At 48.0% G+C, this 26,614-nt stretch overlaps 1 protein-coding gene across 1 annotated transcript in view; it reads left to right on the plus strand.

Moving 5' to 3' along the window:
- SEC23A (SEC23 homolog A, COPII coat complex component) overlaps positions 1 to 26,614 on the plus strand; it is a 1,668,754-nt gene that overhangs the window by 515,199 nt on the left and 1,126,941 nt on the right. The window contains exon 8 of the mRNA XM_069637506.1: positions 17,865 to 18,023. Within this exon, the coding sequence (XP_069493607.1) occupies positions 17,865 to 18,023 (159 nt within the window). The remainder of the gene's footprint in view (positions 1 to 17,864; positions 18,024 to 26,614) is intronic.

Raw genomic sequence — 26,614 nt, forward strand, 5'->3', positions numbered from 1 at the left:
GTAATCCTTGCACCCTGCTACAATGCACTATGCACTTTATTGCCCTAACTTCAGGGATAACATCTCCAAGGGTTCTTTCATTTTGTGTTGGGTTCCCGTCTTCACTTGGCCGACTTCTTGTCTTCTTTTGGTTTCTTATATTTTGAAATTTCATCTAGGATGGCTTTCTGGTACCCAATATACCAGGGCGATAGACAGCTCCAGCCGCGTAGTGTACTCGGCATCGTTGCAAGGATCGTTGGTCCACCGCAGTCACTTTGTGGTCATGCCAACACTCACTCCTTCTCTTACTCTGCATTTTCCAGGAGGGCACGCATCCAGCACTTCTCTCTCAGCTCGCCAACCGGTTTGCAACTCACGGGTTCTCTGGAGTTCACAGTTACCTCCCTTTTTCGTTGTGACACAGCTCTGGGCTTTCCCGAGTGTAACTCTGTATCTCTCTCAGCGTTCTGCAACCTCTCATCCTCTTGCCTTCTCCTCCTTGTCCAAGTCAAATGGTGTTTTCCTTTTAAAGGGACATCGACATTTTCAGTTTTGCAATAACACATTCTTGTTCCTTTTTCATATGGATTGTGGTAGAATATGTCTGAAGAGAGAATCTTGAAAGAATCTTTAAAAGTTCCTCACAGGAACGGTAGTCCTTGTCCCCACAGGGGAAGTCTCTTCTGGTGAGGTCCTGCTTCCCTCGACCCCTAGGAAGGGTGCCGCGGAGCGGGCTCACCTCCCTACCCTCACGGGAGAAGGGACATTTTCCTGCGATTCGTCACAGGACTTTGCCAGATGGCAAAATAAATCAGTATCTTGGTTTTCTAGAATCAACATCCTGAAGATGAATTTACTTCCCTGCCTCCTGTATTGGTTCCAGACTCTCCTGATCTCTTTTTTGTAGCATGAACTTTTGAAGCTGGAAAAAGAGATTATTACATTTGTTTGGAAGGAATGGAAACTGGTCACTGTTCAGTACAATAAAGGAGATTCAGGATACTCCAATCCGAAGAGATTCTATGTGGTTTCTTAGCTTCTTAGCTGTGCATCTTTGAGTAATGAACAAGATGCTCCTCTATTAAACAATGGTGAGAAATGTATGGTACAGTGGCAGGGATGGCTCCTTTTAATTGTATCTGGCTCCCTGTGGTGCATAGGCCCCCTTTCAGTTTGTTATCCCCGATACGAGATCCATTTTGAAAGTGTATGACCGGGAAATGTCAGAGGGGGATTACAATGGTTCCACCTCTATTTGGCAACCACGACTTTACACTGAGCTTAGAACCCAGGAGCTTTGCTTCCTGGAAGGGGGAGGCTGTATTCACCTTGTGGATCTTTTCTCGAACAACATAAAATCCTTACAGAATTAAAGAGCAGTTTAGACTACAGGAAACCAATAAGAAGAATACCTCCAGATGTGGCATTGGGTTTTGGAAGGGAGAGGGCATAAAGGTTCAACCAGGGGATTAACTAGGCTAGAGTGATTTTGAAGGGTGTCCGGGGCACAAGAGGCCTGATCTCCATCCTGTATAAGATCATAGAAAAGGTTGAGTCATTTCCAGTGGCCAAACTCCAGCTGACATGAGAACAGGTCTCGGGGACACCCTTTGCTGCTGGAACAGTGGCAAGCTATCTTGTCCAGGGCAAGCCAATCATCTATTTGTGGACAACCCAAATAAATAGCATGCAATCTCATACATAGATGGTACCCATATCTGGCCAAATTGATGAATAATATTTCCTTGCAGTGTCGGAGGGGCTGTGGAGAGGTGACCCCTTTTTCACATTTGGTGCTCTTGCCCAGCATTAATACCGTTTTGGAGAGAGGTGGTACAGTACATAAGGGTAGTGCTGAGATTGAACTTCCTGTGGGAATCCGGGAGTGATGTTGCTAGGGTTGCTTGTTAAGAGAATTAACCCCTTATTCTCCCATGCGGGGCAGATTGGTTACACTGATGTTTGTAGCTGTCAAATCGGTCATTGCAGGTTCATGATGCAAGAAAGAACCCCCATCGACCACTCTCTGGTTAATTAAGGTTTGAACAATTATGGGCATGAAGAGATTAACAGTAGCATTTAAGGACACCTCCAGGAGTTTCAACAGGGTTTACCAAACCCTGAAAGACTTCTTGTAACATAATAAAAGGGATTATGCATGCCCTGAAAGATTGCAGCACTAGAGTTATTTTGTATTTAATTATTTAATTTCAAATTTGACGAATAATAGCTAAATGTGTACAGCTGGGTTTGAGCCCTGGATGGAGGGGAGGGGACGTTGATGTTGAGGAGAATGATTTAGTTAGGGTTTTGGGAATCAGGTGGTTTTGAAATATCAAATCCTTGTATGTTGGATGTTGTTTTCCTTTTGTTACAAAGATTTGTGGAAATGATGATTTGTGAATGAAAATGTTATAGTAAACATTTGTTATGGAACATTGAAAGGATGGTTAGAGTTTCTTTTCGTAGGGGACCTAGTCAGTGAATGGTTGGATTGAATTAGGTTTATTAATGAGACTTTGAAATATCCAATCTCAGCAAAGAGACAATATTATAACAGATAATGTTGATGGGATTTTTAGTGCTACTAGCTCATAAAAGATATGGAAACTTTGCACTAGCACAGTGACACATGTTGTTTTGCACAGTGTGCACCTCTTATGCATGTATTATCCATCCTGACTTCCTATTTACAGGTTGGTTTAAACTGTAACATGGCATACATTGATTATTTCTTTGACAGTTTGGTTCTTGTAATACGAATTAGTTGTATGTTAACTTGTTTGGAGTTTGCATTGCAGTGTGCTCAGTTTAAGTGTGCAGACCCTGAAATAATGAATAATTGCCTTATATCTGCATTAGTGTGCATTCAGTCGTAAGGAAGCTTTTGTCACTAGAGTATTGGATCTTCTTTGCAGATTGTCAACTCTATTACAATAGATGCACAGCAGTTGGGTGTACTGTGTGACCCAATGCTCAGACTACAGTCTCTATTCTGGAGGGGCACCTCCCGATTACAGGAATGTGGAGCTTTGCTTTATGAGGGGCCCATATGGTTGTTAACAGTATTGCTACCAAGAACAGACAAGTGTCTCCTAAATCTATAGATGAGAGCAAGACTAGGCTGGACCGAACAGGACCAATTGGATGGATGGTAGAGCAAGTACGTCTTGTGATGTCCATGACATAGTGTGAGTTCAGATGAGTGTAGGATGGACAGGGCGCTGTGAGGTTAGGAGTGAAAGATGGTCTTGGGGAGGGAGGGGTCAGAACAGGGTAAGGTGGGTTTTGTGGAAGAGGCAGCTCCCACTAGCAAAGTGGGTGTTAATAGTCTGGGGATGGGTTGCATTGAATGTGTCCTACAAGAATAGGGATCATCCTAGCAGCCTACTTCCACAAATAACTTGTTATCGTTGTTGTCAAAGTTAGCCTCTCTGCCGCTGTGACACAGCAGTGCAGGTCCATCGACATAGGAGGTGGGTGAAAGTCTCTGCTATTCTGTGCTGTTGGGTTCACTGCATCACGTCACAGATGGCCACAATTGTTTGCAAATCTGAAAAAGGGTGTAAAATTGATCTCTCTCTCTCTCTCTCTCTCTCTCTCTCTCTCTCTCTCTCTCTCTCTCTCTCTCTCTCTCTCTCTCTCTCTCTCTCTCTCCTCTCTCTCTCTCTCTCTCCCCCCCTCTCTCTCTCTCTCGCTCGCTCTCTTGCTCGCTCTCTCTTGCTCGCTCTCTCTTGCTCGCTCGCTCTCTCTCGCTCTCTCGCTCGCTCGCTCGCTCTCTCTCTCCCTCCCTCCCTCCCTCTCTCGCTCTCTCCCTCTCTACCCCATTACTGCTCTAATGCCACCTCTACACCACTACTTCTCCAGCATGGGGTCTGGCATGGATTCACATGCTCATGAATATTCCCCGTCGTCAGGCTGGGAATCCTCGGTAAAGAAAAAATCAGTATCAGTTTTGTTTCTGATCTGTCTTTCTTAGTAGTAACCAATCACTGATCTCTGGGTCATACTGCCCCCAGCCAATGACTGCCCTCTCCCCAAGCCCCTCCCCTGGCAGCCATCCTCAGATTTTTACAGCACGTTCAAGTGTTGGGAGTCCTCGTACTTTAGCTCTCGAGCTTTTACTGCGTTTTCACGCTTTTTCAGGAGATTTTCTCATTTTTTCGGTTTAGTCGAGTCTCAAGCTCCACCATTTCTACTTCCGATAACGGGTACCCGTTTCGGAATTCTTCTACGCCCCTCAAGGGTGAAGTTTTTCGTCGAGTACGCTTCTTGGAGGACTCCAGAAGATCTGTGGCCTACCTCAACGGACATGGCCCAGGACAAGGGAATCTCGATGCACGGATCCAAGCTGTTCAGGAGCTGCCCGGGATGCAGATTGCAAAATGTTTTCAAGGAGGACGAGCATTCAAGATGTCTCTACTGCCTTCATGAGGACAAGACGCACGTGGAGAAGGACTGTGTGTTCTGCAAGAACCTGTCGGAACGGACCAAGCAAGATCGTCGTTCCCGCCTCGCCGCCTGGCTGGAGAAGGGCACAGCAGGTGAGAAGGCGAAGAAAAAGCCTGAACGGTCTTCTAAGTCCTGTGAGGGCGCCCCGGCGACAGGGGCCCAACAGAAGGCCAAGCACCGCGAGTCTGCAGGCACCGGGAGCGCCGAAAGGTCGGGCTCTTCGGCTCCCAGGCAGGGCCTGACTTCCCCGGCATGATCAACCACGAGCCAGCGCTCTGGTTCGGGGAAGAGGAAGTCCGAGAACCCGGGTAAGCTTCTGGAGAGGCCCCGGCCGATCTCGAAGGGAGCCGAGAGGGAGCGAGGCGATGACCCTCCCCCCCCAAAGCGAAGGCCCAGAACGCACCTAAGGTGGCGAGGGCCTTGATCCACCCGGCAAAGGCCTCTATCGAGGTTGTCGCAGCGGCCCTGGCGAAGCCGGCAGAGGCCACGCCAGTGGAGGTGGCCTCGTGGCCCATAGTTTCCCTGCCACTGCGGAGGGAATCCTCTTTCCAGACCATCGTTAAGACCCCCGTGAAGACCCTGGTGGAAAAAGATGGGGGGCGGTGGCCATTACAGACTCAGATTCGGCCTCCGAGGAGGATCCGATGGAAACCGTGAAAGGCCTCAACGAGATGTTCAAAGGCCTCAACGAGTGGTTCGAGAAGGTTCTATCCCAGGGGAAGTTTCCTGCTGATGTGATCGAAGGTAGCGACATTGGCGACGACGAAGGCCCAGTGGAGCAGCTATCCCGCCCGTCGCAGCCATTGCCCGAGCCCCAGGATAGCTTGGCGGCCATTTTGTTGGCGATCCAATCCTTATGTACTGAGATAAGGACGAGGTTACCACGGACCCCGACAGAGGATCCAGAACCAGGACTGTCGGGAAACCCTCCGAACAAGCGGAGGAGAGTCCACCCCGCACCGCCGTTCGTGCCCACGAGGCCTGTGGACCCCCTTGCCGGACCCTCGGGATGATACAGGGACGGATACAGCGACGGGGACGGACGACGACGGCGGCGGCCGTCATCACCCCCCCCCCTCTGGCCTCTCCGCCCGACGAAATTGGCTCTTTTCATGCCATGATATCCAGGGCATCCGAGCTCTTCCAGCTCTGCCCTGAGGAACAGAAAAAGGAAGGTTTTCTCAACCAACGATGAGAGGCCAAGAGAAAGACGGTCCTCGCAGTACCGTTGCTCGACGACATCTGGGACGAGGGGCTGGCTATCCTGAAGAACCCTTCCACGACACCCGCCAAAAGGGACCGGTACAAGAAGAAGTACTGGGTCCCCGATGCTGCCCCCTTGTGCCTCAGTGCCCAGCCCACGCCGGACTCGGTCGTCTCGGCAGCAGCCAAGAAAAAAGCGGCAGGTGCGGTGGCTTCAACTTCCAATTCCCCGCCGGACAGCGAGGGATAGAAGTTGGACTCCATGGGACGACGAGTCATCTCGTCGGCGGCGACGACGATTAAGGCGGCCAATGCCTTAGCGATTGTGGCCCGTTACGACTGGGAGCTTTGGTTCAAGATGGCTCCACTGCTAGACTTCCTACTGGACGACAAGAGGGCGGAGACCCTACAGATTCTGCAAGAAGGTGAGGTGGCGTCGGATCACGCCATAACGGTGGCAACGGACATTGCCGATACCGGATTTCGCTAGCTGGGCAACAGGGTTTGCCTCCGACGACGAGGATGGCTCAAGGTGATGGACTTTCGCCGGGATGTCCAGACCATAGTGTTGGACATGCCGTTCGACGGCAACAACCTGTTTGGGAAGATGGTGGATGAGTCCCTCCAGGCCATCAAGACCGAAACGGAAACAGCCCGAGCCCTAGGAGTCCTTTAGCAACGGCAGCCCTTTCGGAGCTCCGGAGGCAGACCGGGAGCCTCCAAGGGATCCATCCATGGCTCTTCTACCTACTGCCAGGCGGCCCGCTCCTCGTCCCAGGAGGCCTACAGAGGCCGCAGCAAGCAAGGAGGGTCTCGCCGCCGTCATCAAGGAGGCCAAGGCGGCAAGGCTTCTTCCAAGCAGCACTGAACCGGCTGTAGCGTCGGGCCCCCACTGAAGCACCCCGGTGGGAGGCCGGCTGACGAAGTTCGTCAGCGTGTGGGAGTCCATCTCCACCGACCGTTGGGTGCTGGACACCCTGGCCCGTGGACACTCGCTAGAATTTCAAAAGAAGTGTCCTAGCATTCCTCCCGTGGCCAGGAAGGAGAATCACATCCCTCAACTGCTGTTGGAGGTAAGGGCGATGCTCAAGAAAGGTGCCATCGAGCTCGTTCCCAAGGGGCTCCGGGGCTCCGGAGTATACTCAAGGTACTTCCTCGTCAGAAAGAAGACAGGTGGTTGGCGCCCCATCCTAGACCTGCGTCGGTTGAACAGGTACATCAAGGCACAGAAATTCAGGATGGTCACCCTCCAGCACGTGCTGGGACAGCTGGAGGAGGGTGACTTTCTATCGTCGTTGGACCTGGAGGATGCTTACTTCCACATCCCCATTCTAAAAGGACACAAAGTTCCTCAGATTCGTAGTCCAGGGGCCCCACTACCAATTCAGAGCCCTGCCGTTCGTATTGAAGTCGGCACCCAGGGTGTTCACTAAGTGCCTCGCACCAGTGGCGGCGCGGCTGCGCCTGCAGGGGATCCACGTCTACCCCTACCTGGATGACTGGCTAATCCATGCAAGGTCAAGAGAACTCGCCGTCCAACACACGGCGAGGACCGTCCACCTGCTCTTGGAACCTGGATTCGCCATCAACTACTCCAAATCCCACCTGGTCCCTTCGCAGGTGGCACTGTTTTTGGGAGCAAAGCTCGATACAGTGGAGCGATTGGCATCTCCGTCGGACGAAGGCCATTTTGGGCAAGGTGTAGCGCCTGTTAGCCACGGGCGTGGCCAGGGTGAGGTCCATCAAGTCCCTCCTCGGGATGATGTCCTCATGCATCTATCTGGTGCCCCTTTGCAGACTTCGGATGCGCCCGCTACAAGAGTTCCTCGACGCCCGCTGGATTCAAGCGGCGGGCAGCTTCGAAGACAGGATCCCGCTCGATGAGGAGTTCCGTCGGGAAATTCTATGGTGGGGTACCCGTGCGCACCTCACGGCAGGCACGGACTTCCAGACCCCGGCTTATCAGGAGACGGTGACGACGGACGCCTCCCTGGAGGGATGGGGGGGCCCACACTGGAGATCTCCACGCAAGAGGCCTCTTGCTCCCGGAAGAGAGGTCTCTCCACATCAACATCCTAGAGCTACGAGCCGTGTTCTGGGCGCTCAAATCGTTCCTTCCATCCTTCAAGGACAAAATGGTGAGGATCTTCACCGACAACACCACCACCATGTTCTACATCCGGAAGCAGGGAGGCACCAGATCCCCAGCCCTATCCAAGGAGGCCCAGGATCTGTGGCACTGGGCCGTCGCCCAGGGGATGTTTCTGGTTCCCTTCCACCTGGCAGGAATAAAAAACACTGTCGCCGACTCACTCAGCAGGGAGCTGCGCTCGTGCCACGAGTGGGAACTACGCCAGGACCAGGTGGATTGGCTCTTTCAACGATGGGGCAAACCCCAGATCGACCTGTTCGCGACGGCGACGAACTCCAAGTGCCAGACGTTCGCCAGCAGATTCACACAGCCGAGGAGCATAGGCGATGCTTTCTCGTTCCCTAGGGACGACCTGTTCCTGTACGCGTTCCCTCCTTTACCGTTGCTGCTCCGCCTCATCAACCAGCTCAAGAGGTCCAGGTGCAGGATGATCCTCATCGCACCGGCGTGGCCGAGACCGATCTGGTTCCCGGACCTTCTGGACTTTTCAACGTCCCCACCTATGAAGCTGGCGACGGACGCGGATCTTCTCTCCAGAGGAGGAGGCGCCATTCTTCATCACGACCCGGAGTCGTTGAACTTGCAGGCTTGGCTCCTGCAGCACTAGAGTTTGGAGGATATGATATCCCGGCTGACTGCAGAGAGGTTCTTGCAAAAGCCAGGGCGTCCTCAACCCTCAACTGCTATGGACATAAGTAGAAGAGGTTCTCTGTCTGGTGCCGTGCACAGAAGATTAACCCTCTGCGGATTACGGCCCCTCAAGTATTGCCGTACCTACTATCGCTGGCCAAAGCTGTACTGGCTCACGCCTCCATCAAGATACATCTGGCTGCCATCTCCTTATACACCAGAACTACAGGACGGGCGTCCTTGTGGTCTCATCGCCTGGTGAAGGAATTTATGAAGGGACTATTCCGATCGTTCCAGCTGGTGAAGGCCCCTGCCCCGGCGTGGGAGCTCAACGTGGTGCTGACCAGGCTCATGGGGTCCCCATTCGAGCCTATGCATTCGGCGCCGTTGAAGTTCCTGTCGTGGAAGACAGCATTTCTCGTGGCCATCACCTCCGCACGACGAGTGAGAGAGATCCAGGCCCTATCTTGCAAGCCTCCATACTTGACTTTTCACGACACGAGGGTGGTGCTGAGGACGCACCCCTCCTTTATGCCCAAGGTGCCGTCGGACTTCCACCTCAACGAGCCCTTGGTGTTGCCAGTTTTCTTCCCGTTGCCTTTGTCTCCGGCCGAGAGGACTTTGCACTCGCTGGATGTGGCTAGGGCGCTGAAGTTCTACGTGGACCGCACGAAGAGTTTTCGGAAGACATCACAGCTGTTTGTGAACTTTGGACTTGTGAATCAAGGGAAGGCTCTCTCGAAGACTTCCATTTCCAGATGGCTCTCCGGCTGCATCATGCACTGTCATCGGTTGGCAAACCGACTGCTGCCCGGCTGTCTGAGAGCCCATTCGACCAGAGCGATCGCTGCTACCACGGAGTTCCTGTCTGGTGTGCCCCTGCTGGACATCTGCAGGGCTGCTACGTGGAGGTTGACGCACACCTTCTCAAGATTCTACTGCGTCGATCGGGACTCCAGGGAGGAGTCCAGGGTCGGCCAAGCAGTGCTGCGCAACCTGTTCGCTTAAGGTGAGCCTGGTGAGGAGGTAAGAGATGCTTAATGTTGAGTTGTTGTATTGCTTAATGTTGAGCCTGTTGCCACCTCCTGTGGTTATGCATGTTTATACTGCTATGTATTCTTATATTCATGAGCATGTGAATCCATGCCAGACCCCATGCTGGAGAAGGAACAAGTTACTTACCTGTAACTGTTGTTCTCCAGCATGGGTCTGGCATGGATTCACATGCAAACCCTCCCTCCTTCCCCTCTGCGGCTCTTCACTTGGTCATACTGCCACTTTGCGTGCTACCAAATCTGACGATGGCTGCCAGGGGAGGGGCTTAGGGAGAGGGCAGTCATTGGCTGGGGGAAGTATGACCCAGAGATCAGTGATTGGTTACTACTAAGAAAGACAGATCAGAAACGAAACTGATACTGATTTTTTTCTTTACCGAGGATTCCCAGCCTGACGACAGGGAATATTCATGAGCATGTGAATCCATGCCAGACCCATGCTGGAGAACAACAGTTACAGGTAAGTAACTTGTTCCTTCTCCCCTCTCCACACTCACCTACTCTCCCTTCACCACAACTGCTCACACCTCCACAATACTCCTACCACACCGTTACAACTGGGAGGGCATCATGAGCTAAGAGACAGACAACAAAAGTTTAAAATAAAATACTTTTTTAAATCAAATGCCAGGATGGTAGAAGGCCTAACTTGTCCTATATTAAGGTGGGATTTCCCTACCTGAATGAAACTAAGGAAAGTTGAGTCAAAGAGTTCAACTTGAAGTCTGTCTGTGTCCAAAACCTATACCTGCACTCACAACCAAAGCTAAACAATATGAAGGGATGTCAATTGTAAAATAAATAGTGTCCAACTCAAAGTTCTGAGCTTCTTCCAGCTCTCAGCTCCCTTCCCCAGGTGTAAGAAAAGTTACACAAAAAAGTCTCAAGATTAACTTTCTCCAGTTCAAGGCAGCACCGTTCCAAACAATCCTTGGGGTTCCCTTCCCCAAGTTCCAAGCAACACAGTTAAATATCAAAAGATCTTATGGCTCCATTCTCAAGACAACACATGTGTAACTCAAGTCTCAGGGTTCCCTTCCCCAAGACTTTATCTTCACCATTTGTACTTGCTTCAGTCTTTTCAAAAGATTTCACACAACTCACACAACTCAAGGTCCACATGACCCTTCTTCTGGCCAGCCTCACCAGTTCACTTAAAGTGCTTTCATTGGTTTGTTTCACAATGTCTTCGGCTTTCACCATTCAGGGCTCACTGGGCAGTTGTCAGACCAGACGGTCCACCCATCACAGGTTGGGCATCCAGGATCCCTGGGCTCTTCAGCCCACTCTTTGTCGGCTTCTTGGCTTTATGTGTTGTATTACAATCTTCTGGCTTCCCTTTTTCAGCCTCTTCGCTCTGCCATCACGTGTTGCACACCTCTTGCCAGTCTGTGGGCCTTGGCACACTGCATTCATTCATAAAAGTTCACTTTGGGGTATTTTGTTCCTGCCCCACAATTTTGCACCCTTTTCTGTCATTCATTTTCACATGGGCACTTGGGCGGTTCTCTTTTTTTTTTGCTCATTTAGTTACATTCCATTTAATATTCACTGTGTTTAGTTTCAAGGTTTCAATAGATTTGTTGTTCAATATATTTAGTATTCGGCGCTCATGTTGCTTAATTTTAAGTTTCCATTCAGTTTGGTATTCAATGTGCATTGGTTTTGCTTAATTTAAAGTTCATTCATTTTAGCATTCAATATATGTTTGTTTTGCTTAATTTAAAGTTTCCATTCAGTTCGGCATTTAATATGCATTTATTCTGCATAATTAAAAGTTTCTGTTTAGTTTGGTATTCCAATATGCATGTGTTACTCAATTTCACAGACCATTACTTAATTTCGGTCTGATAGGAGCGCCCTGGTGTTTATGCGCTGTCCCTGACACTCACCAGCTTCAGACGTCGCCTCTCGATGGTTCCCACTGCTTCGTCTGCACTGCTGAGGTTGAGAAGTCCACCGCTACGAGCCCAGCTCGTCTGCCGGGTGCTTCCCTCTGCATGCCTGCAACCTGAATGCAGCTTCACAGTCGCTGGCTTTGTCCTTTCTTCTCTTGGCTTTCCCGCAGCTCCTGCTGCTTGCTCAGTATCAAGGAGGCTCCCAGACTTGCTGTGAAGACACGGCCCGCTCTTTCTGGGTCCCATAGGTTCTCTGGGATATATGCTGGCATCCTGGCTCCTTCTACAGTCCCACAATGGCTGCCTCCTTTTTCCAAGGGTCCCCTGCTGGTCTTTCCCCCCACAGGCCTCCCTGTTGCTCCTCTTGGTGTGCTCTGTCTTTCATGTTATACACCTGCAACCATTAACAGGTTGCAGGTGTGCTCTCTCAATTGGGTCTGCCTGACTTTAATTAATGGGACATGCCTCCGTCTTGCAACACTTTGCAGGCATCTTCTTCGTCCCAGTACTAGAGTGATGAGATGGTGTAGTGTTCAATATTAGTCACCTCTTCCACGTCTCAGTACTGTAAGGAAGGCATGGCATCAACTGTAAGACAGACCCAAGTGACCACAGTTCAACCGTGTCACACTCTTGTGAAAGTTCAATAAACGGCTATCTAAACCCAAATCTACAGATGGGAGCAAGCTACAACGATCAAAAAATAATAATGCAGTCCTAGTGGAGTCTTATCAAAATAAACAGGCCTTTACCAAAAACATCCTATTGCCAATCCTTACCACAAATTTACAAATAATGTGGGGGTTGTGTTCATGAACAAGAAAGAAGTGGTCACAAAATATGTCGGGATGCTTGGGCCGTTGGCCTCCCTTCCCCAAGTTTTCAGCACAGAGCAAGGCGGGTCACTCGAGCAAAGCACACATTCTGGTTTCTGAGGCACGAGGACACAGTTCCATTTTACCAGTTCAGGACCTTCTGTGTCCAAGTCTCTTTACTTCTTGCAAGTCTCTTGACGCAGAGGGCTTGTGTATCAAAAACAATACGCAAACGTTCTTTTCCTTCTTTCAGTGTTCAATTTGGGTGTTCACCCTGGATCCCCCTCTTCTGGGCTCAGATCCCCTTCAAAACAAGGTTCAAAGAATAATTTTTCGGATGACTCTCGGTTCACTCCAGAGCTCCCTCTGGCGGGCTCAGATCCCTTTCTTTCATTCAATTAGTCTCCCTCAGCCCGGCTCGGACCAATTGTGACGTACATTAAACTATCGAAGACTTTTGAATGTTCAGGGGTTTAGCTTGACCCGTTGCATGACCACTACGATCACAATATTTTTCTCTCACACTCTGCATCAGTTGGATACCTAACAGAGACTTTCGAATGAGCAACCACCTGGTGCCGGGCCACTCTGTGTATGGTATCTTTCCTTGGCCTCCCAAAATTCAATTATAAAGTTCAACTACTGCCTTTCGCGTCGTTCATCCCAAACGCCTCACACACTGTTCTTTATATAATGTTGCCACTTGCAACCTTGGTTCAAAACACAAGCTGGTATCAGTTTCTCCGACTCACCTGCTGTGCTGTCTTTTCTGGTGCTGCTTTGTTGTAGGAGCCAAGGACAGTACACAGTAGCACTCGCTCCTCCCCACCTTGGTTATCGATTCAGGAGTGCCCTAGGTACCTTCAACACACCCTGCAGGTTTGATCAGCCTTAGTTCCTGGTCTTATTTTTCTTACTTTCCAAGGCTCACGAAAGTAACAGTCTTTACAGGTCAAGGGCACTTCCCTCCTTGAAGTCCTCTCTGGTGTCGCCGTCTTTCTCCTTAAATTTAAACTGCCTTCTTGGAACTGGTGTTTCCTTGCGTTTTGCCTTGCTCAGAGTGTGCTTTCGTGCTCCGCCTTTTATGTGTGGGGAAGTGTGATGGAAGTCAGGTGTGTGTAATGATCCGTAATTGCCAACATAGTGTTGGGACATGCCAGATTTATAGCTCTGGTGTTAGTCCATTGTCGCTCACGGTGAACTGTCCATGAGAAAGTGTTTGTGTCCGGAAGGGGGCAGGGATGAGTTCCTAGGTATTACAAGGAAGGGGACAGACACCACATCTCACCCTTCGGTGTCCCACTTCCACTTCCCGAAGACCCCTCATCCAGGTGATCCTCCCGTACTGGTCCACCCCCAGAAACAGCATCCAAAAGCTATGGCCGTGTCCTGGCCACCTGGATGACAGATCCCTGTGTACTAGCGGGTGAGACACATTCAGGTTTCTCACAGTACTGTCAAGTGTCATATGTGGGGATATGAGGGGAACAGTTTTATAGTAACACAACGGTTGGGTGAGGGGTAGATTGGTCCTCAACAGGAAAAGGGGGATACCATGTCTCGCCTGTGTGTACCCCACTCCCAATCCCCAAGGACCCTCCACCCAGGTGATCCTCCCTCGCTTCTCCAACCCCAGGGTCGCATTTGAAGAGCGATGGCCTTTCCCGGGTCTGCTGAGAAGAGGATCCAAGGGAATTATATGCGAGGACGCCCTCCGGTTTCTCACACTACCTCCACTACTCCTCCCTCTACACTGCTACTACTCCTACCCCACCTCCACAAAACGTCCACTTTGCCCCACCTTCTCTTCAGTCACCCTCATTTCACCCCCTCAGCCACCCTGTAATTCACTTCCTACTCTCCCACTACTAATCTCACTCACACCTTGCACACACACACTCACAACACAGTGCCACTTCCACTCAGAAGCCAATACTTTACCTTTTCTGTAAACCACCTCCACCGCACGTCGTCCTTCTGGTCTCTTGGTCCATCTCCACCTCATCTGACCGCATCCGAACAACTCACTTCTTCCTGTTTCCTGTCCCCTTTCACCCTCACCCCTTCTTCCATTGTTTGTCCCCTTCTTGTTCTTCAGGCCAAGAAATCCCTGTCTTCACCGCTTGGGCGCTATTACTAACATCATAATATATATAATGGGGTGCAAGCCCCACCCCTTACTCTCGCGCACGCCCATGAATGTTTGTCAATGACAGCTTGCTATAGCATATGTTACTGTTTATGTGAGACTCTGCAAGGTCCATGGGATTGAAGTCATTATCAGATAGGTGAGCATTATTCTATGCAGCAGATTGCAGTCTTTGTCAGTGAGCTATTCCACGACTCGATTACAGCTGAGAATTGTGTGGAGCAGATTACTGTGTTCTGCATGTGCGCTCAGACTTGTTGCTGGCTGTGCAGCGTTGCACAACAGTTTCTTGGTATTGAGCTACCGGTTACGGTGTGCTCATATGCGGTCCATCTCTGAAAACTCTTGTGGGCCAGTTTTTCTGTCCACCACTGGGCTTGCTGCTGTTCATTGGTCTCTAAAACAAATGGAGAAAAAATGGCCAGCATCTTGCAACAGCAGTATGGCCTGATCAACAGTAGTACAATTGCCAATCACACAGGCACATAAAGAAGGGGCAGGGACTGGCCCCTTCAAAACTGCCATTGACATTGCAACCAAAACTAGAAGGGGACTCTGCAAGTGCCATTCACACAGGCACATAAGGAAGGGGCAGGCACTGGCCCCTTCCAACTGCCACCTCCCCCCTCTGGGGAAGGATTGGCTCTCGCTTCCATGTTGACAGGCCTCCCAGATCCTGCTGGGATTGGTCCCCAGCTCCGCTTAGATCACTCGCCCTGTTACACAGGGGAGTTCACAGACAGGGTATTTTCATTTATTAATATGCAGCACTGCTGGTGGAAAGGTCCCACTGGTGTCCCCAGTGCCAGCCATCAACAGTATTGATCTTTTTTTTCTCTTTATTCTGCTAATGGACGGAGGAGTTGGATTGTTTCTCAGTATTAGCACAATATCTCTGATGGTGATCCCAGGGAATTCTCTTAACCCACATATTACCCTGCCTACCACCATCCTTGTGAGCTATGCATTGTATTTCCTTACACTAGGTTTAAATGTCTCCGGTTCCTGTATGTGTAAAACATAAGCTTCCTTGCTGTGAACTATACATTTAAAAGAGATGTAAAGTTCACACCCTGACAGGCGTGAGTAGGAACAGCCTCTCTAGATATGCATTGTACTGACCAGGATGACTTCAAGCAGAACATAATCTGAAACAACTGTTGCTCAGTGCATATCCAGAACAGGCACATATGTTCAGTCTTATCACAACAGTTGCATAATATTTTGGACCATAAACTGTAGTCCTATCTATCGGTTTTTTAAAAATACTTGGTAGGTCTGCAGTTGTTGCATAGAAGAAGACCCCAATGTAGCCCCGGATGGTGATCATTGAAGAGTCACTCATTTGTAACCTTTATAGCTGCTAAAAACATAATTGTTTTGTTCCGTAAAATGGTATGGGGAATCGTTTTATGATAAACTGTGACTTATGCGACAAAGTCAGATCCCTGACATTGCAACCAAAACTAGAAGGGGACTCTGCAACCAGGGAAAGCAGCCCGACCCATGCATGGCTGGAGACAAGGAATACATGGAAATGGTAGAGCATGAGAGCTGCAGAGTCCCTCTCTCCACCTATGGCCATTCTGAACTAAGCGTTGTGATTTCCAACTTGGAGGCTCATGGTACAGGACCCAACATGTATTCTATAGAGCAGGCTTGGTCTCTAACATCTACGTGTAAATGTAAAGAGAGATCTGGAACTGGGGATGGCCAAATGGACTTGACCAATCATTCTCCGAAGATTCTAATCGGAAGTGCATCCTCTGGTGCCCGTATGCCAGGACATGCATCACCCCCCCACCTAACTCACCACCGGCCGCCACCACTTCTCCCTGCATTTAGCGAGGCACATTCACACTAAGTAGAACAAAGAACCAACAGGATTCTGGGTCAGGTTCTCAAAAGTTTTTTGCCGCAAGTGATGAGATGCGCAATAAGGAATAATGAGGAACCGAATACACAAAGGGCATCTGAATGGCTGCATCGTAGATGGGCCCATTCAAATGACCCCTTTCACTCCTTTGTGCATTTGCGGAAAACAGTGGCAGTTTGTCACTTTTAAAAGTGATTTCCAAATTCTCAAACGAGATGTACTTTTCAATGCGTAGAAGTGAAGCACTTTCCCCTGTTCCTGTTGGGAACAACCACACCACAGGGGGAGCGGAAATCTTGACACAGTAATTTTTGAACCTGTCATGCATTTTTCTGAAATGTGACAGCCGCGGTTTTATCTGTGGCTGTGACACTTGCATTTCCATTCCACAAACAGAGATGGAAATACTATTTTTTTTCTTGGGTTTCAGAGACGGGCCTGTTTCTGTGAAATGCGCTCCCAGCAACTACATGGCTGCTGGGAGCCAGCCACACATTCGTGTCAGTATGCAAGCAGGGTGGCAAGTGCTGTCTTTGTGCTACTCTCCTGCAGCCCTGAAACGTGCAGGTCATCTTTAATAAAAAAGATGGTCTGCGCATTTCTACAAGAGCAAATGAAAAAAAGCCTCCTCTGCGCTTTTTCTCTTGCTGTCATTTCTGAGAAACTGCCCTATTTTAACTGGTGGTGTTCTCATGGTTCTTCTCCTTGATGGGGATCCCTGCAAGCTGTGCCCAAGAACATACATGATGTAAGAGCAAAGATTCTGGCTGGCAGTACATTGAACCTCTAGATCCTGTATCATTTATCCTAACAGACCTTTCTTTAAAAATACAATGGTTTCAACCTTCATTTTGTGTGTTGTGTGGTTTGTCTCTGTGCCACACTTAACAAATACTGTGTAAACCTGCTATTGCATTCCTAAGAATTTTATTTTTTTGGGAGCAGAAGTGATAAAGCTAGCACTTGGAAATTCTCCTCTAGGTTAAAACTAATTTAATTCAAAATCTGTAACTCACAATGCATGTTTCACCAGCCACATGAAGTGTTAGCAGTCTACTAATTAAATACCATCATACTGTCTGTAAAGTGACGGAGCTTTTCAATGCAATTGCTACAATGTAATAGAAATGTATGTATCTTGGATTTCTAAACATGTTTGTTAGTTATGTATCATTTCGTCCTTAAGGTATATTTAATGTTCTTTTAGGCCAAAAACGTCAATGATTATGCAATCATGATGATCACAATATTTAGATGTAGATGGTCATTTTGCAAGAATCATTTAATTTTTGGGTGAACCATTTAATGTGAATAAGTGACATGTAGCTATAATATGAAGACCATTAGGTTTGTGTTTGTTGTGGTGAATGGGTGGAACATGGGGGGGGGGGTTAATACTAGATTGCACACTTCATTTTTGTGAACTTGGCCCTTATTTATGTATGATATGATGTGTCATTTATAACGTGCCTATACACAAGTGTTTCAAGGCGCAAAAAAGGACACATATTTAAGCATTGATAGTTCTTGCCCTATTGTTTTTTTTTTACTTTGCTGCTATTTATGCTAATACTTGGTGCATAGGTTTTGTGGTATTTTGCATTAAACGTATACATGTTTACCTTTCATTGTATATTTCTCTGCTTAATCAGTGCACATTTCCCAATACCGGAGCTCGAATAATGATGTTCATTGGAGGACCACCAACACAGGGGCCAGGAATGGTTGTAGGCGATGAACTTAAAACACCTATCAGATCGTGGCACGACATTGAAAAAGACAATGCGAAATATGTGAAAAAAGGAACAAAGGTAAATTACCTATTCTGCATTTCTTCACAACCCATTGTAGTTGTATATGATAGTTTATCCTTCTGTGCTCTTGCATGCACCAGATGTAGGGCAAGTTGTCCTAAATATCAGTCCTCTTGGGGTTCATGTTGATGTAGAATGATTTAGCATTGAGCAAGCTGCGAGGAAGCAGGACTATAAGGGAAGCAGTTGTAGTTTGAGTTGCATACTAATGATGCTAGACCGACAATTGATTGTTTTACCTTCTCTGCAACTGGGCCCATCGCTGGCAGCACAAAATGGCAATTTTATACATAATCTTGTTTCTTTTTGCTGTATGGAAAATATGAGTGCCTTAATTCCCACTGTAATTGATGCTTGTGACACCATAGAATATATCACTAAAAAGGTAACATGTATTGAATTATCAGTTTTTCATTAGTAAGAGCAAATATGTGTAAAAATAACAATTAAAAAAAATCTACATTTAGTGACCCTTCCCAGCTTTATAAGCGTAGAATAAGTCCCTGCTGACGGGGAGGACCCCAGAAAACGTTTTTAATAAAATCTTTCAAATTCTTTCTTTTAAACATAAAACAATTCAAATATAAAAAAATATACAAAATGTGTCCAGAAAAACACTGATAAGATCAAAGTCTGTTACTTCCTTAATTTTAGATGCTGAAAAGGCCTGGGGTATTGTAGAATGATTGGCACCAACGCAGTCAATTCAATTTGTATTCTCTTCACTATCTGAGAAGGATCTCAGACAAACTACCATGTTGGAAGTGCCAGGATCATGTATATAACCCTGTTAGGGGGTGGAGGCCTATAGGGGTGCAACGAGAGCTGGTCCTTTCCCGGAGTGCCATGGGGAAGTTCAGAGGGACCCCAGTCTCTAGATTTCTAGACTGTCTGAACATGTTTAGGGCTGTTGGTAGCAATCCTTCACTGTCGACAATATACCCATCAAGGTATCTCATTACGTCAAGACACTTGGAGTCTACACCTAGACTCTGATCGTATTATGGATAGACAGGTCAACGCTATTGCTTCCTCTTTGGCCTACTACTCCAAGGTTCTTAACGAAGCTAGACCCTTCCTATCCCGCCAGAACTGCCTTACCAGGGCAATAATTGGATCCAGGCTTGATTATTGCCTTGATTATTGCAATACCCTCCTCGTAGGGACTTCTTGCAAAAACTAAACTCCAACTGGTTCAGAACAATGCCCTTAGGGCGGCCACAGGAACTTCGAGGAAAGACCACATTTCTGAAGTGAGGGGGCAGGCTCACTGGCTCCCTGTCAAAGAGAGAATCGTCTTTAAAACCTCTCCCTCACGCATAAATGCCTCCATGATCTTGCACCCCCCTACCTTGTCCAAAGAATTGCCAAACACACCGCCACCAGACCTTTGAGAAAGGGCTACTCTAACATGACTATCACTCCCAAGACACGAAGAGTCCGCGCTGGAGGCACCAGTTTTCCCACGATGGCCACCTCCCACTGGAATGCCCTTCCCACTCACCTAAGAACGATCGAGTCCCACCAAGCATTCCACAAAGCAATCAAAACCAAGATTTTTGTCTGAATGTGGCACTCTTTACATCTCGCCAGATTGTTGGGCTGATGTGAGATGATTGAGTAAAGCCGCACGCTATACTGTCAATGATGACTGATGTAATAATGACTGTTATGTAAAACTCACTGATGTGTGTAACTATTAACAGCACTTGTCACCTATGAAGTCATTTACTAATGCACCTGTAATCAAGAGACCACCTTGGTCGCCTGTAACCACTTAATCAAGTTTCCTACAAATTTCATGCAGCAGAGCCTCGATGCCTCTCTGCGTAAGTGCGCTATACAAATACAAATAAATAAAAAATAAAAATAATGTCCTTGGCTCTCTGCCTAGAAACCTCTGTCCTGGCTAGGTCTCTCGCTTCTATTTTTCCAGAGAACTTAAAATCCAGCAACACCCTAAGTCTTCAGAAGCCTGACGGGAATCACTGATCCAAGTAATCAATACCAGGTGAGAAAAACTCTTAACTACCAGTACCGGAATGCAATTTGGCTTAACCAACAAAATCCAGACTGGATTAGGAGGAATGGATTTGGTACCCAAATGGAGAATTAAGTGGCGTTTCATCTTCGTAAACAAACAGGAGACACCAAACTTCCACCTCAAGAACCACAGGTGGACTACAGAGGAGCTGTGTGGCAGCAACTAAAGAACTGGATCTGGCAAGACATGGGAAGAGGGGAGACCAAGAAACACTCCAGCCCTCCTATTGGCACAAAGAGCCACCCAGAACAGACAAAAACTCATTAGCAGACAATACGTCTGAGCAGATGGCTGCCTTCAGAAGAATAGCCTGAAAAGGAGGTGGGTTTAGAAGGCCCCTTGAAGGCTTCATGTGTTTGGGTGAGGTCGAGAGCAGTGGAGACGGACCAAGAGATCAGAGAGTAGTTCAGAGTGGTTGGAGGAGGATTTTGAGAGGAACATTTTGGTCCGATTGGATTAGGCGAGGTGGAGTTTTAGAGCTGAGAGAGTGGTACCAATTGAGTTGTGTGTGCAAGTGTTTATGGGAGGTAGACTGAAGAGTTTTGTATAAAGAGATGGGAATGGCGGTGAGGCTAGTTGCAAGGAAAGCTTTGTGTGTTTCGATGAGTGAGGAGTGTGAAAGGTATGAGGGTAGAGGTGGATAGAGGCATGAGTAGCGTTTGGAGGTGAAGATCAGGAGGGAGTAGGAGGGTGGAAATAGGAGAGAGGGAGAGTGATAAAACCTAGGGACAGAGTGTAGAGATATGGAGAGAGACAAGGATGGGGGTGTGTGAGAGAAGAGAAGACAGACTGAGAAGATGCTGAGGAGTCTGCCATCAGGGGAAGTGACAGCACAAGCAGACTATCCTATTAGGTCCCTTAGGAAGTCCCTGGGGGAGTTCGTCAGATAAGGCGAAGGCCTTCAAGCCTCCGTAGTCTGAGGGATGGCACTAGATAACCGTATGGTGAGTTTAGATAATATAACTTGCAAAAGTGTAGTGGTGGAATAGGGCGCCTGGGCTACGGAGGTGGGAGCCCACTGTAAGTATGAGATAGCGTGCAGGGGACCACCCCTAGCCTGAGAACCCCAATTACCTTACAGATTTATTTATTTTTCTAATAAAAAGTTAATTGAATAGCTATTGTCATGAGGTTATTGAGTACCTTATCACATAAGACTGATGCAAAGTAATTTTTCTTTTTCAAGTTTTTTCATTATCTACTCCCTTTTTGCTCACATCCTTTTCATTGGTTAGATTTGGTTTTATGGATTTGTTTTACTTTAGCTAAGCTTGCAGAGACCTACTCATAGTTTCATGAATCATTATATTCATTCACGCTGCGTGTGGTGTGATGGGAAGTTGTTGATTTCCAATGGTCATGTCAGATGCTTGACAGCCTGCCATGGGATCATAAAACATCTGTACGCAGATATTGTAGGAAATTAAACTGAGTGCAATCCATAAATATCAATTAAAGATTTTTGCTAACTTAAATGAGAATAGGTATTGAGTTGTTACTGGCTCCTGGCCCTGAAAATCAGACACTTAGTATAGGCATCTTTCTCTGCTTCAAACGATGCTTTGAAGAAGCACAGTCATTTTTCTGTACACTGCTTGGGCAGATCCTTCTGAGTCTGCTTTCCACATATCCTCTCACTCATACTCCTGAGGCTCACAATCGGTGCTTTGTGCGCTGTTTGTGCGTTTGGGAGGCTTCGTGCCTTCCCACTGAGAAGTGCGGATCTGTTATCTGTACTAAGGGATCCTAGAAAGACTCAAACCGAGACATGTACAGCATACCCTTGATGGGGAAGACAAATGTACAGTAATGATAATGTCAATTTCTTATCATTGCACTATGCAGCTATGGGAGATCCATTTACTCTTTAACACACATGTTGTGTTTGTTGATTGCGAACAAGATTAGGATGACATGCCAGCAGGTCCTGAGCTTTCAATGAAACCTCTACTTCTGAATAAATTGCCATCCTTTTCAGATTTAATGCATAGCGCAGTAACTTCATTGCCAATTTTGTTCAGCCGGGCCCAGTGCAAGCGTCTTTCTTTTTTGACATGCTGCAAGCTCCTACTCCGTCATCAGAATAACGTCTTTGTTATTGCAGATCTTCTAGGTGTTCTTCTAGATGCATCTGTGTTGGCTGTTTTGACAAAGCCTTTGGCAAATTAGTTGCTTAAGCCAGGAAAAAAGATTAGAGCACCAGATTTAGATATGGGCTTTCCTAGAGATGCCCACCCCAAAGACAATTTTTAAGTAATGACATCAATGAAAAGATTTCTCTTAGCTCAAACCAATTCAGAAGCTCTCCCAGATTGTGACGGAAAAAAATAATCTATATCTGTAAGAAGGTTTGTACAACTGGGGCTATGACCATATAAGCTTTGAACTGCACGATTTGAATTGATTGGATACAGAGAACTGTGATATAATCCAGACAATTAGATTTCCTCCCAAAGTAACAGCTCTTAAATGGTAGACCTGTGTTTGGGAGGATAGTCTATATGCAATTTCCAATCAGCTAATTAAGATCTTCTACAGCTACTTCCACAGGGGTGGATTTTGGAAGGCTAGCTTATTAAGGTAAACCGGAAAGACACTGAAGTCTAACCAAGCCCAATCAAGGGAGGTAGCAGAGCAGCAAGGTAAGGAGTGGTGTGAGAGTGGTCTAGTGCTACAATGCGACACACACAGAGCACTTCATTACTTCCAGATAGACACAGAAGTGCAAAATGATGCATTGATTAGGCCTTTAAAATACACACTAAGCAATGAAACCTTAAGTTAAGTATTGTGCACCCTGCATGCCAATTATCTCCCTGGTGTTAATGTTAAAGGATATTTGTAGCTCACACTATCACCACCGGAGTTGTCTGCTGGCGCTCTGGCGGCTCTGAAAATGGGAGGGGGGAGAGTTAGTGGGAGTAAGCGGGAAAAGTGCAAGAGAGCAGTGATGTGCCGTTGGCAGCCTCGACACGGTTAACACAGCTCGCTGGGTTTGGGTATTTTTTTTTCGGTCGGTAGCCATCGTGTGGTGTTATGCAAGTCTGTGTGGTTTGTTTTGTTATTGTGGTGTAGTGAAGTTTGTGCGGTTTGTTGTGCTGTAGGGTTGTGGTTGTGTTTGGTTAGAGTTTTCGATGTGTATGCAGAGGGGTGAGGTTGTTAGTGGGTTGGTTATTGATATCGCTGTCTGGAAGCGATGTGCTAAAATGTTCACGTTCATTCCAGGTGTGGCCTGGGAACATCTCTGTATTTCTGTCTACAACCGGCATCCAGTGATATTCATAATCCTTCCTTATATGAGGCCCATCAGTATTCACAACTGTGTCTAAATTCAGCCCCTGCCCACCTTTGAAGCCTGTCTGTATGTGAGAAGAGCAACTGTTCGTGATTCCATCCAAATCTGGCATATTCTATCCAGATGTGGCGATGGTCGGCATTCACAATCCCATCCAGCTGGACATGCCGGTCATGCAGGCTACCGCTCATACCCCATCCCAGCGTGGCAAATGCCAACACCCGCAATTACGTCCAGGCGTGGCCTCTGTCATCATTCCCAGCTCTGTCCGTGCCCGGCTCAATCCAGCGTTCACAACTCCGCCCGAATGTGCCTACCGCCTACACTCTGAATTCCACCCAAATGTGGCACTTGGTAGTGTTCATGGAGTGGGCGGGGTTGCTAGATGGAGTTGGGCTGGGATGCTAAATTCTGTCCTTAATAGGGTTGTCGCTTGTGTCTTATTCCACTTCTACTCATCTCTTTGGTTATTTTCGGGGTTTCCCTTAGGGTGTAGGAAGGGGTTGGGCAGGGATGCTAATTCTGTCCTCATTAGGCTGTCGCGTGTGTCCTATTACACCTAGCATTGTCTATCTTGTTATTGTGGGAGTTTCCCACAGTCAGTTCTGGGGTTGTCTGTGTCATCCTAAATTCTGTCAACTTGTTCTTTGTGTTTCCTGTTTGATTGTTTAGTTTCAATTTGATTCTGTTGAGTTGAAGAGCCAGGTTTTCAGTAGTTTTCTGAATTGTAGGTGGTCTTTGGTGTTTCTTATTTGTTTCGGGATGGTGTTCCAGTTTTTTGCAGCCAGGTGAGAGAAGGATGAGCCCTCTAGTTTTTTCTTGACGTATGGTTTTGGTTCCAGGCGGATTTTGTTGCTTGATCTGAGGAGTCTTGTTGGCTTGTAGATTATTTTCTTTTGTAGGAATTCAACTCCCTTTCTGCTGACAGCCTTGTGTGTTATGCACATTGTCTTGAAGGTGATGCATCTACCCGTGCTGGTGGTGGTTGGTGGGGCGCTCGAGAGGGGCTGCTGGTGCAGGCCTCAATTGCAGGGCACAGCTGGCAATGCATGGATCAGTGGCAGCTCTGGTCTCCATGGGCACATCCATCCGTCATGGGGCAACCACACATGCGCAGAGTTCAAGTTCCATGGCTCTGCGCATGCTTGTTAAGACGGATTTCTGAACTCTGTCCTGGCGGCGCAGAAGTTCAGAAGGCCAACCTAATTACTTGGAACAGGGTAACCTCTGGACAAGCCAGACCAATCAGGGTAGCGATTGCGGCGGTCAAGACTAGGTCTCAAGAGGGGTGAGGGTGACTGAAAGCCCGCAATGAGCACACAAAGCAAGGACACTTACAAACTACTACAAACAGGTGTTATATTAAAAATATATACACATTTATTCCAAGGCCTTTAAAACAATGACCGTAGCGAGAAATCACAATACAACTCTAGTAAACCAACACATACCAAACCAATACAATATATATACCAATACAAACGAGTCTAAAGCGTTAGATGCACGAAATGTGTAGTCCACCTAGAAGGGAAGGAAAACAGGCAGTGCGAAATAATGCTTAGACCCAGTCCGCCTTCAGAGGCACCTAACTAAAAGGAAGTCCGAGCCCTACGAAGAGTGGAGCCTTGTGCTCAAAAGTACCTGCACACGCTGGTGCCAACGGGCAAAAAGGGGGGTCTCTTCGAGGGAATCAGGCAGTTCAGTTTAGTGCACAAATGAAGAAGAACAAAGTTCTGCGACTCAAGCGCAGCCTCCACTGTGGGTAGAAGCAGAGCGCGAGAACGGAAAGGCGTGCTATTTTGACACAGCGGGGAAAAGCTATGGGCTCCTGCAGGAGGGCGACCAGTTCCTAGCTATGCTACTCACCGGTCCCCGATGCAAGCAGACCCAGGCTTCTCCGCGTCAGTTTCAGTCGCTGGCAGGTTCAGAAGAGCAGGGGACGTCTCGTCGTCGTGTAGATTCTGCAGCAGCAGAGTTGAGTATAAGATGTCCCAAACGAAGTGAACCCGCACAGTTTACCACAGCAGGGCAACGGAGCGGCCGTGTGTATCTCAGCCAAATGTACACTACTCACTTCAGACCTGGGAACGCCAAGTGTACGAATCGTGTGAGAGTGACAAGGACTAGAAATACAACACAACCTGGCGGCGGTTACAGAGCAAGACTCCTTGGTAGGCTGGTCAGTCTGCTGGATGGCCCAGAGACACTTCCGAAGGCTTACGTGCAGGAGATGGTGAAGATGCCGAGAATAGCTGTTCCTGCTATTCCAAGGGTCGAAGTACCAGTACAGGCCTTCTGGTTCGATCAGAGGTAAAAAGGGTTTCACAAAGCGACAGCAGTGCAGAGGAGCAGTCCTTCAGCGGGTCACCAGCGATTCCTCGGTTCAGCCTCGTGGTTGCAGGATACCTGGCTCCTGTATTCCTTTGTTCGTGAGAACTCAGGAGACCGACCTGGTAGTGGCGTTTCCAGCCCCCTCTTATCCACGGTTCCCTTCGCGACCCAATGGGAGATCCGCTCATCAACACTCACACCATACGTGGACCTATCACGGACCACGGTGGTCCCAGGCATTCACACCACCCTAGACTCTCTGGCACCCAGAGTGGTTGGTGGGGGCACTCCAGAGGGGCTGCTGGTGCAGGCCTCATTTGCAGGGCACAGCTTGCAATGCATGGATCAGTGGCAGCTCTGGTCTCCATGGGCACATCCATCCGTCATGGGGCAACCACACATGCGCAGAGTTCCAGTTCCATGGCTCTGCGCATGTTCAATACAGGTGGTGTTACCGTATTGTATTTATTGATTTATAGAGCGCTTTACACCAAAACGCTGTACAATTGAACAACTTAATACATGAAAACCTAACAATATAACGGTGGAAGCAAATTACAATATGAATCAATCAACAAAACAGTGAGAAGAGCAATTAACTGAAGGAGATGGGGAGAATAGTGGAGTAGGACTAGGTGGGGGGGAGGGGTGATGATGAGTTGGAGGAGGGAAGGGGAAAGGTGAGAGTGGGGAGGTAGAGGAGGGGAGGGAGATAGTCAAGGGGAAAGATAAAGGAGGGAGGGGATGGGGAAGGGGTTTCAAGGAGGAGAATGGAGAAGGAGAGATTTAAGGGAGGTGCGGAATGAGGAGAAGGTGGGGGTAAAGCGGATTGCAAGAGGAAGGGAGTTCCAGTGCAGGGGGGCTAGGAGTTGGAAGGAGCGGAAACGGGAGGAGGCACAGGGGGACGTAGGTACAGTG

The sequence above is a fragment of the Ambystoma mexicanum genome, chromosome 14, assembly GCF_040938575.1.
Source record: "Ambystoma mexicanum isolate Mex_15411 chromosome 14, UKY_AmexF1_1, whole genome shotgun sequence".
NCBI classification, from domain to species: Eukaryota; Metazoa; Chordata; class Amphibia; order Caudata; family Ambystomatidae; genus Ambystoma; species Ambystoma mexicanum.